At 37.0% G+C, this 12,465-nt stretch overlaps 3 gene segments (V, D, J or C); 2 read left to right on the forward strand and 1 right to left on the reverse strand.

Moving 5' to 3' along the window:
* The first annotated feature begins 2,087 nt into the window (after positions 1-2,087).
* LOC102083289 (Ig kappa-b4 chain C region-like) lies at positions 2,088-3,728 on the forward strand. The segment is given in 2 exon segments: positions 2,088-2,223; positions 3,192-3,728. Coding segments are annotated over 2 exon segments (354 nt in total).
* Positions 3,729-6,223: 2,495 nt separating this feature from the next.
* On the reverse strand, positions 6,224-6,757 carry LOC109195810 (Ig kappa chain V region 3381-like). The segment is given in 2 exon segments: positions 6,224-6,534; positions 6,618-6,757. Coding segments are annotated over 2 exon segments (363 nt in total).
* Positions 6,758-10,174: 3,417 nt separating this feature from the next.
* Positions 10,175-12,017, forward strand: LOC106098056 (Ig kappa chain C region, B allele-like; the record flags this gene model as incomplete). The annotated part of the segment is given in 2 exon segments: positions 10,175-10,361; positions 11,489-12,017. Coding segments are annotated over 2 exon segments (507 nt in total), but the record flags the coding sequence as incomplete, so codon positions are not given.
* Between the last annotated feature and the right edge of the window lie 448 nt (positions 12,018-12,465).

Consider the following 12,465-nt stretch of genomic DNA (forward strand, 5'->3'; position numbering starts at 1 on the left):
ACAGAATATTTTCCCAAAAGTTTTAAAAGGGTATCATAAAAATATTTATTTGGTAAAGATGAGCTGTTGTGGTTTTTTTGGCAACCTTTTTTGCCTAGGAACTCTCCCATGGATGTCAGTCTCCTTCTTATTGTTGAATCATGAAATCTGACCTTAACTGAGGCAAGTGAGGCATGCAGTTCTTTTTTCACTTTCTTTTTAACCTTCTGACTGAATCATTAATGCGCTATGGTAGTAATTTTGGTAGGCCATTCCTTAAAACTTGCTCATGCAATTTAACTCAAACCTTTGTGCATAATTTCAATAGGCTGTGTCTGTAGAACTCAGCAGCCACATGTACAAAGAAGCCATCATGCACACAAGAGTGTCTGCAATGTTGCACACACACTGGTTTCTAAATTTACACACAGGGAATTTTTTTTAACCTGTCCAGCAGAATTATGGTCTGAATGCTTTGTTGTGCTAATCATATTTGCTGTCCCAAGTGGGCCACCATAGACTCGCCGTAGGCTCATTTTGTTAATGTTTTTGTTTTACTTATTTCCTTTGTATTGTTATTCATATCATTGTCTTGTGGATATTAGACCAGACACAGTGTAAAGCAAAAGACTGGAAAAAGATGAGAGAAGAAACTGGAGAAATAGCAAAAGGAAAGGGGGTGAAAAAAGATTCAAGAAGACTCAGTGAACCAGGCATCCATGTCACAGCTGCAGCACTAACAGTAACTAAGGGAGGTTTTTGTATGGCTCTCTATCAATGTGCGCATGATAAAGGGTTGTCATACACTCCATACAGCAGTAATCTCCTGCATCATCAGCCTGAACTCCGTTAATTGTCAGAGTGAACTCAGGCTCAGATCCACTGCTGCTGAAATGACTCGGAGTATCAGATTCACAGCTGCTGATTTTGAAAAAGCAGTTTGGGAGGCTGTCCAGGTTTCTGTAGATACCAGCTGAGATAATCGTTAACTGGAGCTATGGGGGCAAAACAATCACATGAGTGCTGCTGTTTGACTGAGGAAGAATAAAGTAGTAGTACTAAACCAATCACATGACCACTTCAAGATGACAAAGCAACAAGGTACTATATACCAGTTTTTAAATTGTGTTCATAGGTCCTGTAAAACCAGCGTCACGATAACAATAAATACGAGGTGTTTTTTTCCTGAATACTTCCATCTAGCAAGCACTCTCTGTACTTATGACCAAAAAATAAAAAACAAAACAAAACAAAAAACACCCCGTTCGTGTTGGTGGAAAAATGTACCATGTCGACCAATCAAAAAATGATATGGCAGCATGACATTTGCTTGTTGAGGAACAGGGGGAAATTTTAGGAGTGACGAAGAGAGAGACAGAGAAAGAAAGAGAGCAGAAAAAAGAGACAGAGAAAGCGAGTTTTGAGACGTGAGAGATTTGTGATGTTTAGTGTGGTTGGAGTGTGTGTTTTATGGTTGTTACAGTAAAAAATATAACTACTCAGAGTTTATGTTTTTTGTCTGATTTTAGATTAGTTGTGCTAATACAGTAGGTCAAAATGAAAACATAACTGTAAATTCAGACATGTAAGGTTGTGCTGAAAAGAATGATACCAAATAAGGCAAAGTAAATAGTTTTTAGAGGTGAAATGTGGAGGTAAGTCAAAAACGGCCAGTTATACCCTGGACCACAGAGGGTTAAACAGTTTTTAAAAAGTAATGCAACAGTTACTTTTCCTACTAATTAATTACTTTTAGAATCTTGTAACTCATTTACTAACTGAGTTACTTTTTTGAAGAAGTAATTTGTAACTATAATTAATTACTTTTTCAAAGTAACTTGCCCAACACTGGTCTTGTACATACAAATACTAATGACTCAAATGTTCCTGGTCATGGTCATTGAAATAGCAATAACATTGAGTTATATTAGGATTTGGCAGATTTCTAAATAATCCTGACTTCTGACACAGGTCAGCATTCAGATGAGGATGGTGATGAGAGTCATGGTGGTTGTGCTTTCTGCTGTGTTGACTGACAGATGTGAGTCCTGCAGTGTTGAACTCACAGGACTATAAACCTTCTCAGTTCTCTGGAGGATCAGCTGATGATGCAAAACCTCCTCTCTATAGAAACAATTTTTTCTAGTCTCAGCACACAGAACACAAGTTACAAATAATGAGAAGAAACTGTTCATAGATTTACACTAAATATAATGATAATGGATTATAGCAAAAAAAGAGCTGGTAAAGTTTTGTTCCATTCTGGATTTTATGAATTTTTTCCCCTGGATTTAATTTGCTTACAGGACATACTGAAGATTAATAGGATTTTATGGCATGATGTTAATATTATTTCAACAATTGTTTGTGTTTCAATTTACTTAGAATTGAGAATAAGACACATTTTAATTGCAGTTCAGTCGTTTTCTGCTGTAGAAATGTAGAACTAAAAAAATAGGTAAATACAGAAAAAATTTGAAAAATAATTTCTAAACCATGTCATTAAAAACTTTAAAATAACATAAGGTATGCATTTTGGTCATTTATAAGACAGTATTGAGTGATTTTGAGCGATGAGTTTCATGTTCAGAGTGCAGGAGGTTTTTGTACGGCCACTTAATGAGTTTGTATCACTGTGGTGGACTTAAAGAAATTGTCACAGGGTTGTCTTCATGCATGCTCAGTTATCTAGGTAGGGGAATCCAAGAAAGTTAATTCTGTTCATGTGGATGTAGAGTTTTTAGTGGGAGAAATATTTTTCCATTTTTATAATGACTGGAACCAGCGACACTGACTAACAATGGGCCATGAGGTCAGTTTTACAAACATTAATATACAACTTGTCATGGACATTGATCAGTGCCATGAGTGTCATTTACAGAAAGTCGGGGAATAATTGCAATAACAGTATTGTAAGATGCTTTATGCAAATGTACTGTTTCTAAGGTTTGGGAAACCTGCAATTAACTGAAGAAATCACTTGGATGAATGAATGATGAAACGCTTCTCACACTGAAAATGCTACATCCAGATGAACAGAACAAAATTTCTGGGATAAGACAGGGATGAGTTGTTAACTGTAAAATATTATGAAAATAACTCAAAGGTTTTATTTTTACTATGTTACCCTCATCTACTTGTTTTTACCTGCTTTAATTGTAACTTTTTTGTAAACTCCTTTCCCCTCTCTACTTCCCATTTTTCTCCTCCAGTGGGTGTGGTGAGGCCCACCTTGACCATCCTCCCTCCCTCCAAAGAGGAGGAGAAGCAGAGAAGTGTCACTGTGGTGTGTCTGGCCACCGGGGGCTTCCCCTCAAGCTGGACACTGCACTGGAAGATGGGGGGCACCAGGATGTCCTCAGGTGTGTCAAACAGCCTGCAGGTCCTGGAAACAAATGGCCACTACAGCTGGAGCAGCACCCTGAGCCTCTCTGCAGACCAGTGGAGGAAGGCGGGCTCAGTGAGCTGTGAGGCCAGTCTGAGTGGACAGAGCCCCGTCACTCAAACCTTGAACGCTGACCAGTGCTCAGAGTAGAGCTTCAGCAACACTTCCTGTCTGCAAATGATGTGTTTTATAATTTGATGAAGCTACATGTTTCCTCTGTTGTGATATTTCTGCAGATGTTTGACTCTTGTTGATGTGCATGCAGATTTCATCAGCTAATCTTTTCCATATTGTGCTTTAAAATCATGCTGTAAAGAAAAAAAAGTCTTCATCACAAAATAAAATCACAGCTCATGAAAAATCATTTTTGTTTTTTGTTTCATATTCATAATACTTTAGGAAAATATCATTTTCAGAATCTGCAGTAATACCATTGTTATTAAAAAATAGCAAGCTAATTTTGGGTCAAGTATGTAATAAAATTACAGGTTATTGCACAAGGTTGTCATTGCAATATATATTTCTTGCACAATAATTCTTATGAGATAAATTTAAGTTAATCTTTCATGTAAAAGCCATGAGTTGGTTTCACTTTTTATTATTCTTTGTGCTTCTGCTTGATGACTCTTTTTGTGTTGTGTTTAATGGACATTCTCATCACAGTCTCTTCATTGACACACCTACAGTCTTCAGTCATACTGAAAAACATTTTTGTTTTTTAAAACTATCATCTCCAATTCAGAAAAGCCAACATGGTTCCCAGCCAAGAGGAAAATAAACATATATACCTTCAGGATCATTTAACCTGCCACATGAATTTCCCTTTCATAGGCCAATAGTTTGATTCTATTGATAGCCAATCGTAATTGTTGTGATAACTACAGCTTTTCCTCCCTTAGGTTTTGTACTGTCTTAGATACACATAAACAACAATCTGAACTTTGAATCTTCCTACGGCTTACTGTTTTTGCACCGAAGGTCGGCAAACTGTTTACTTGTTTCCAGTTTAACTGTCCCAACAGGGTCCCATTGTGTCTCTGATATATCCACATCCAAACATCTCTATTTGGCTCAGAAATGCTGGCCTTTATTTTGTTGTATAGCAGAAGGACAGACAATTACAGATATTTTACACCTTCTAAACTCCTCTTCTTGAAGGACTGACTTTAGAAATGTAGAAAATACAAAAATCCTTAAATTTTTGGTGTGTTTTTAAAAAAGAAGAGGGCAATGCACAACCTAATTCCTTCAAGTCTAAACGTTAAAGTCAGGTAATCAGGTTATCATTCAACTATGATTCTGTCATAGCCCTGAGTCAGTTTACTCATCATCATCTCAACTTAATTTTTTTTCACACGGTGAAAAAATGTGTTCAGGACCATTTTTTTTACAGAAAAAAACAACATTTTGGTTGTTCTGCACCGTCACCTATCATGGTCACCCAAAATCTCAGCAAGAGCTAGTGTGCACAGTGGAGGGGCTTTATGAAGTCCAGGACAGGAGCTCACTGTTTGGAGAGCATGAGGAACCCACCTGCTGCTCTGAGCAATACTAGGTTTAAAGTCTGTAGAAGAAACCAAAGCTTTTGTGTGAGAGTGCTGACAACATTAACTTAGAGACTGATCTATCTATCTCAGATCAGCAGCTGGAGGTGAAAAGTGCTTTACACCATGTGTCTTGATGCATGCTCCATCAGCCAGGTAAATAAATCTTAATGATCATTAATGATCAAGGAAGTGAGCTCACAGCCCATTGTTCATTCAGTGGCCTAGTTTCAGTCATTATGCAAATGTACTGTTTTACAAGGTTGGGGAAACTTGCAGTCAGCTGAGACTGAAGAAGTCACTTGGATAAGTGATGAAACGTTTCTCCCACTGAAAATGTTACGTCCAGATGAACAGAATCAACCTTTTGGGACTTAACACCATGTCTATGATACACTGAACTACCCAAAAGGGTCCATTCATATTTAAAATCCCCAGCTTCCCTTGGATTATTGTCAAGCTTGTGCTGAAGGTGGGAGTCAAAGATCTTACTGACTGAGGTCTCTGCCAGACAGCACACCCTCAGTATATACCTGGGCATACCAAGCATGTACACCATTCTTCTCTTGCCATCAATATTAATGTTTTAACATTGAAATGAACTGATTATGTTGTTTTTTATTTTCCTTCCTCTCAGTATTCAAGTCAATATTATTAAAGTGTTTTGGATTTTGGATTTGATAGAACTGTGTACACAATAATGCCACTAGCCACAATTAGGAGCAGCCCTGAATAGAAAAATTTTCCCAAAATAATTGGTGAAGATATAATACTGTTAAAATGATCAACTCATAATACAGGTGGCATTACATAGTGGTGAAGAAAATTAAAACTGGAAAGGGGTTTTCGTGTGCATATTTTATGCAGAGCTTTGCAGCCTGTCTAGATTTCTGCTTGTACCTCCATCTGAATAATCATGAACAGCATCAAATAGATTGATCGATTCTCTAACTCTGACTTCAACTACATTGTGCAAAGGGTCTGAGATCAATATTCATTTTTAAAAAGTATTTTCTATTGATGTTTTGTGAACAGTCCCAGCAATTGTGTTTTTAATGTAATTCGTTTTTTGAAATTCAAACTTAAAGTATCATCCAGTAAATTTAGAAATTATAATTTCAAACATTTTCTGATTGGTTTATTTATCCAGAACATTTGACCTTTGTTGTCACTAGTGTGTTTATGTACTGTATGTGTTGTACAGGTGGGGGGACGCTTGTGTTGTGGTTAATGGACCAGTCATTCTCATTGCAGTCCAACACTCTGGACCTGCATCTATCGGTCAGAATGAAGGGGGTCTTTGTACAGCTATAATTCAATGTGTGAACGTGCCATCATCATGGAAGCCCAGACAGTAATAATCTCCAGCATCGTCCGCCTGAATATCACTGATGGATAAAGTGTACTGAGAACCAGATCTACTGCCGATGAAACGAGACGGAGTCCGTGAGAAGCGAGTTGATGCCCAGTATATAAGAGGTTTGGGAGGCTGTCCAGGTTTCAGAAGGTACCAGCTTAGATCATTATCAATATTTGTACCCCCTGTGGCACTGATGGTCACAGTCCTTCCCAGAGTGACAGACTTGGCTTTATCAGGCTGAGTCAGAAAATTGTTGGCAAATGACTCTGAAATAAAGACAACAGAGCAACATAAAATATACCAGTTACAGTCAGAGTAACTTGGACAAAAAAACAACAAAGTCTCTCACCTTGACTCAGAAAACTGAATATGACAACCACAGTTATTGGAAACATCATCATGATGCAGTTTTCAGTTTGAGTGAATGAACAGTTCAGACTCTCAGTGACTCTCAGAATTTAAACTCTGAGGAGCAGTGAGGCATAGGAATGCAAAACACATTTATGGAGACAAACACACATCTTCTACAGCAGCAGCAGCACCCTGAGGCTAAGAAGAAGGAGAAGAAGAGGTATATTTCTGTTTTTCTGTTTTAGTTTTTCTGTGAAGCAATTTGTGATTTTTGTCTTGAAAGGTGCTATACAAATAAAATTTTACTTTACTGTACTTACTCCTGCTATCCCACTCCCTATGTAGCAGCCAGTATCCATAGTGGAGGTTGGTAAAGTCACAGACCGCATCCAGCTGACACACAGATTTAAAGTTTAAATTGACTGTAAATGTGGAAATACAATTTTTAGATTTTTTTTTAAGTTTTATGTTCTTTATCCTATTTATGACCTCCTCATAGTGTCATTCACACGGTTATATATATTATAGCTGTCTAGGGTTTAGCTCTCTGACACTGAATCTATCTGAGGATTCTAACTGAAATCTTTGACATTCAGGCTGTTAGACTGAAAAAATGAATTTTCAAACAGATGCACTTTAAAGGAATTTACAGTTCGTCTGTCTTAAGTAGCAAAAAGAAAGTGAAACAAACAGATGGGAAAACTTAACTTTTCCTGTACACATTTTGTTTTCATCACAGAAGTAAATGTAACAACACATTTGGTGTAAATTATCACAGTATACTCTAATTTCTCACTTCAATCTCTCTGACCACAGTATCATTACACAGTTAATGTGCTGATCAATGTGAGTTTTAATATTTGAAATGAAGCTAAAACTTTGTGCATGAGAAAACACACCTGTAAAGTATTGACAACAATTTGTGGTCGGTTTAATGTGGTTTAATATATTGGCTGTATGATTTATAGTTGTACCACAGTGTAGCTCAAGACTGTGTAGCACAAATCCCTGAATAAGGAAGGGTGCGTCAGGAAGGGTATCCAATGTTAAAATGTGTGCCGTATCCAGCCCTCATCCAGGCGTGAGCTGCATTGGTTTTTGGGCATTGTGGGCTTCTGTAAAAACTTTTCTGCTGTCGCTGATCGACTTAGAGATCCTACACCTATTAGTCTAGTTTTCTAGAACTTGTTAATGGGAGTAGACTGAATCCGATGGCCCACTGCACGGTTGGTTCATGGTCATCTTTCTGTTACAGTCTGTCCTTTGTGAATAACTATGTTACAGTTATTAAAAGGCTATTAAATGGCAGCAGTTTTAAATGCTGGGTTCCTTTAAGCCAAACATTTAGAGGCTGTAGCAAATATATAAAATTGAGTTAAAGCTACAAAGCGGTGTAATTTTGTTTAGATATATTGTGTTTGTGGTTGATGATTCATGTTGTGTTTAGTGAACCAGATATTCTCCAACACTCTGCAGCTGCAGCCTTCAGCCAGACTGAAGGAGGTTTTTGTACAACTATAAACTACTGTGTGAATGTGCCATCACTATGGAGGCCCACACAGTAATAATCTCCAGCATCTTCAGCTTGAATATCACTAATGGATAAAGTGTATTGAGAACCAGATCTACTGCCACTGAAACGAGACGGAGTTCCTGAGAAGCGAGTTGATGCATCATATATAAGAAGTTTGGGAGGCTGTCCAGGTTTCAGAAGGTACCAACTGAGATCAGCACCAATATCTGAACTCCCTGTGGCGCTGATGGTCACAGTCCCTTTAAGACTGACAGACTTGGCTTTATCTGTTTGAGTCAGAAAATTGTTGGCAAACGACTCTGAAATGAAAAATAAAGTGATTTCAGTCTTGAAAAATGAAAAACAGAAAATTGATCTTTTTACATCAGAGAAACATGAACAGCACAGACAGAATTAAAAAATAAAACAAAAATAAAAATCTCTCACCCTGACACAGAAAACCAAACATAATAATCAGAGTTATTGGAGAAATCATCCTGATGCAGTTTTCAGTGTGAGTGAACAAACAGTTCAGACTCTCAGTAGCAGAAGAATTTAAACTCTGAGGAGCAGTGAGGCATAAAAATCATGCAAAACACATTTAAGGAGGTAAACACACATCTGTTCATGTGAAGCAGAAAAGGTAGAGTTGGCACAGCAGTTTTTATCACCTGCTCACAATCACTGAGCTTTAGTTGGGAAAAAAATGTTAGTCTTCACAATATCATATCACTTTTGTTTTTTTCCCCATGGCCTGAAAAAGCAGGAACATGATGTCCCCAAGAACAGTTGACTTGGATTTAGTGGTGACCTGCAATGTTTAATCTTTGTGCATTACTTGGGTTTTTAAGTCGCCTTTTTTTTATAATAGTGTTCAAGACATTTATGGGTTATATGGAAGCCTAATAATGTGCTTTTGATGCATTGAGTTATTTGGGGCAGTTTGTTTCTATAACATCTTCACAGTACTAATAAATAGGTCAACTGCTCTAAACTGAAGATTTAATCTATTTGGTGTCTGCATGTTTGATTTCTGAATGATTGATTTTTCAATTCTTAATTGGCCCTGTTATTAGCTGCAGATCATCGGGGTATTTCTGCAGTAGGGTTAACTCCAAGGGGTGTATTTGATTGTTTTTCACATTTTGGAAAAATATATGTATCTTGTGTTTTCTTTATTCAGAAGCTGAAGGCCTAAAGTGTGTGTGTGTGGGGGGGGGGGGGAGCTGGGGGACTTTTTGGTGGGATCTTCCATGTGCTGTGATTACTTATGTACCCTTGGTTTGACCTGCATGTGTGTGTGTGTGTGTGTGTGTGTGTGTGTGTGTGTGTGTGTGTGTGTGTGTGCACATATGAATTGGTGATTCTCTGGACTCGTCTTCATTTGGAATTAAATTGGTTCTTCTATTTAAAGTCTGTTTCATATAGCTGTCAATAACTAGTTAGTTTTACACTCAGGATGACATGTCTGTTTCAAGTGTAATGGACCTAAGTGCCATCATGGTAATTGGCATGGTTTTGAACTAGATATTCTCTGGATGAAATCAAATTATTTCAACTGAAATCTTTCTGGATTAATTCCACAAATATTAAAAAAAAAAAAAATTCATATTCAGATATGAATCTGAATGCCTTGTGCATTCAACAGTATGAACATAATAAGTTGGGATAGGATAGGTGTCCGGTACTAATCCTGACATTAATACACCAATCCAGCACCTATGAGGATGGTGAAGAGTCAAGTTGGTTGTGGTTTCTGCTATAAACCTTCTCAGTTCTCTGGAGGATCAGCTGACGTTGCAAAGCCTCCTCTCTATGGAAATGATTTCTCTGGTCTCAACACACTGAAAACAATGTGATAAGGAATACTTTTTAGAACTAAATGAATTATTATAACATGATTATGATCCTAACAAATTACTGGAAAATACATCAAAACTTTTAGCATCTGAATTAAAATGGCAGATTGGTTGGTAAGTGTATATTTTACTTTTTAGATCAATAAAAATGATGAAAACGACCTTAAATTGTTTTTTTAAAAAAAGCCATTTGAACACAAGCACTTTTATGATAAATATTTTCTAAACTGTGAAGTTTACTGGGGAGAAAAAAGATCATTTTCAGTGGTTGGATGCTTGATCAGAGTGTGGGAGGTTTTTGTACGGCCACTTAATGAGTTTGTATCACTGTGGAGGACTTTTGGTGGAGGAACCAAACTCATCATTCACTGTAAGTATCTAAATCTCCTCATTACTACAAAATATTATACAATTACTATTTGAAATATGTCCTGAGAATGTATATAAACAAGATTTTATTCTGGGTGTTTTACATAATGTGTGTATTTGATTGGGTTTGGTCATAGCGGCTGATACTGAAAACTTGGTATCGGTAGAGTTTAAATGTATAATACAGCATCATGACTGAATGTTTATATAGTACTGAAAATGTAAATAATGTTTTGAGTTGATCAATTTTAATTAAAGTTTTGTATTTATCTGTGAATTAACATTTTTTCCCACAAATTCTGAGACTGAAAATATAGCACAAGGAATTTTAGTTATTTATACAAACAGTGAGCAGATTAAAAACATTCTTGTATTAAAGATTTTTATTTATTTGCAGATTAATGGTTTCATCGCTAAGTGTATAGTTTATTAGTCTGATGTAGTAAAAAGGAAGTGAAACAAACAGATGACAAAGTCAAGCTCTGTTTGTTTTCCATCAAGAATATAACTGTAACAACAAGACATTTACTCTAAATTATTGTAACTTTTACACAGATTCTAATTGAATGTGAAAACACAATTTTATTAAAGTGTTATGTTCTCCTATTTATTACCTCCTCTCCTCAGTCTGATCACAGTGTGATGCACAATGCTGTTAATCTCTGTCATGTATCATAACTGTGTAATACTCAGCTGTCTGTCGCTGAAAATATGATATGAGGAATTTCACTGAAATGTTTGACACCATGTTGGATATAACATTTTATGCTGTTGACTAAATGAATTAGTTTTCATACAGATGCACTTTAATGGTTGAGTTTACAGTTCATTAGTCTGATGTGATGAAAAGGAAGTGAAACAAACAGATGACAAACAATAACGTGTCCTGAATACACTTAAATTTTATCATCAAGAAAACAAATACAGCAGCACATTCACTAATTAGATATACTTTGTTAAAGCCTAATATCCTCCAATTTCTTAGTTTCTCTGAGAAATTTCTCTTCATCATACAGTTAATCCACAGGCCTGTTAATCTCTGTCATGTATCATAACTGTCTCGTGTCAGCTATCTGTCCTGCAGTAGAAGTTAATCTACTCCTTGTATGCCTCCGATCTTCCCTCCAGCTGGCCCCATGGTCAGACCCTCAGTCTCTCTGCTTCAACCCTCCTCTGAGAAGCTCTCTGGAGGCCCAGTCACACTGGCCTGCCTGCTGACCGGCTACTCTCCTCAGGGAGCTGAAGTGAGATGGGAAGTAGATGGCACAGAGGTGACAGAGGGGGTCCTGAACAGCTTAGAAGAAGAGAAGAGTAGTCGCTACAGCAGCAGCAGCACCCTGATGCTGAGCCAAGAGAACTGGATGAACACAGAGGTGTTCTCCTGCAGGGTGAACCATCATGACCACCGGCAGGCCAAGTCCTTCCGCAAGAACCGGTGTGAGGGCTAGAGGGGCTGCTGAAGTCCAGGACAGGAGCTTAGTGTGGGGGAAGCAGGAGATACATCCCTGTTGCTCTGATCAATATGAGTTTGAAAGTTTGCACATGAAATTATTATTATAACAACAACTTAGATAGCGACATGTGTAGCAGCTGGATGTGAGTGTGCCTAATACCTGCCAATTCATATTTTTCTCAATAAAACTTGCAGTGATCCATATTATTAAGTATTTTTCTCTTATTTTAAAATGTAGTAGCTCTAATATTCGAGCGTACTGTACTATAAATTAACCTGCTTGCCTGTCACATGAAAAATTAATTCATGTATCTCCAAATCTTACTCTTACTGAAAAATGTAAAACTTGAGTTTTGTTCAGCAAATTAATTCTTCAGTTTAAATTAAAACTACCAAGAGATCCAGACAATTAGAAATACCTAATTACTCTGAATGTTTATGTTGCATTATAACATTTTTAAGAAAGTTTCAGTCACAATCAGCAGCTTAATTAATGAGTAATTAAATCTAGGTTCTCACTTTAGAAGTAAATTGAGTGTAATCAGAGTACATTTTTTTGAAATTGCAGCTCATTTCAAATTCAGAGTTTCAGCCAGATCGATATATATATAACACAAACTACTTCCGTGTCATTTGACACGGAAGTAGTTTG

Source organism: Oreochromis niloticus, linkage group LG19 (assembly GCF_001858045.2).
Source record: "Oreochromis niloticus isolate F11D_XX linkage group LG19, O_niloticus_UMD_NMBU, whole genome shotgun sequence".
Taxonomy (NCBI): domain Eukaryota; kingdom Metazoa; phylum Chordata; class Actinopteri; order Cichliformes; family Cichlidae; genus Oreochromis; species Oreochromis niloticus.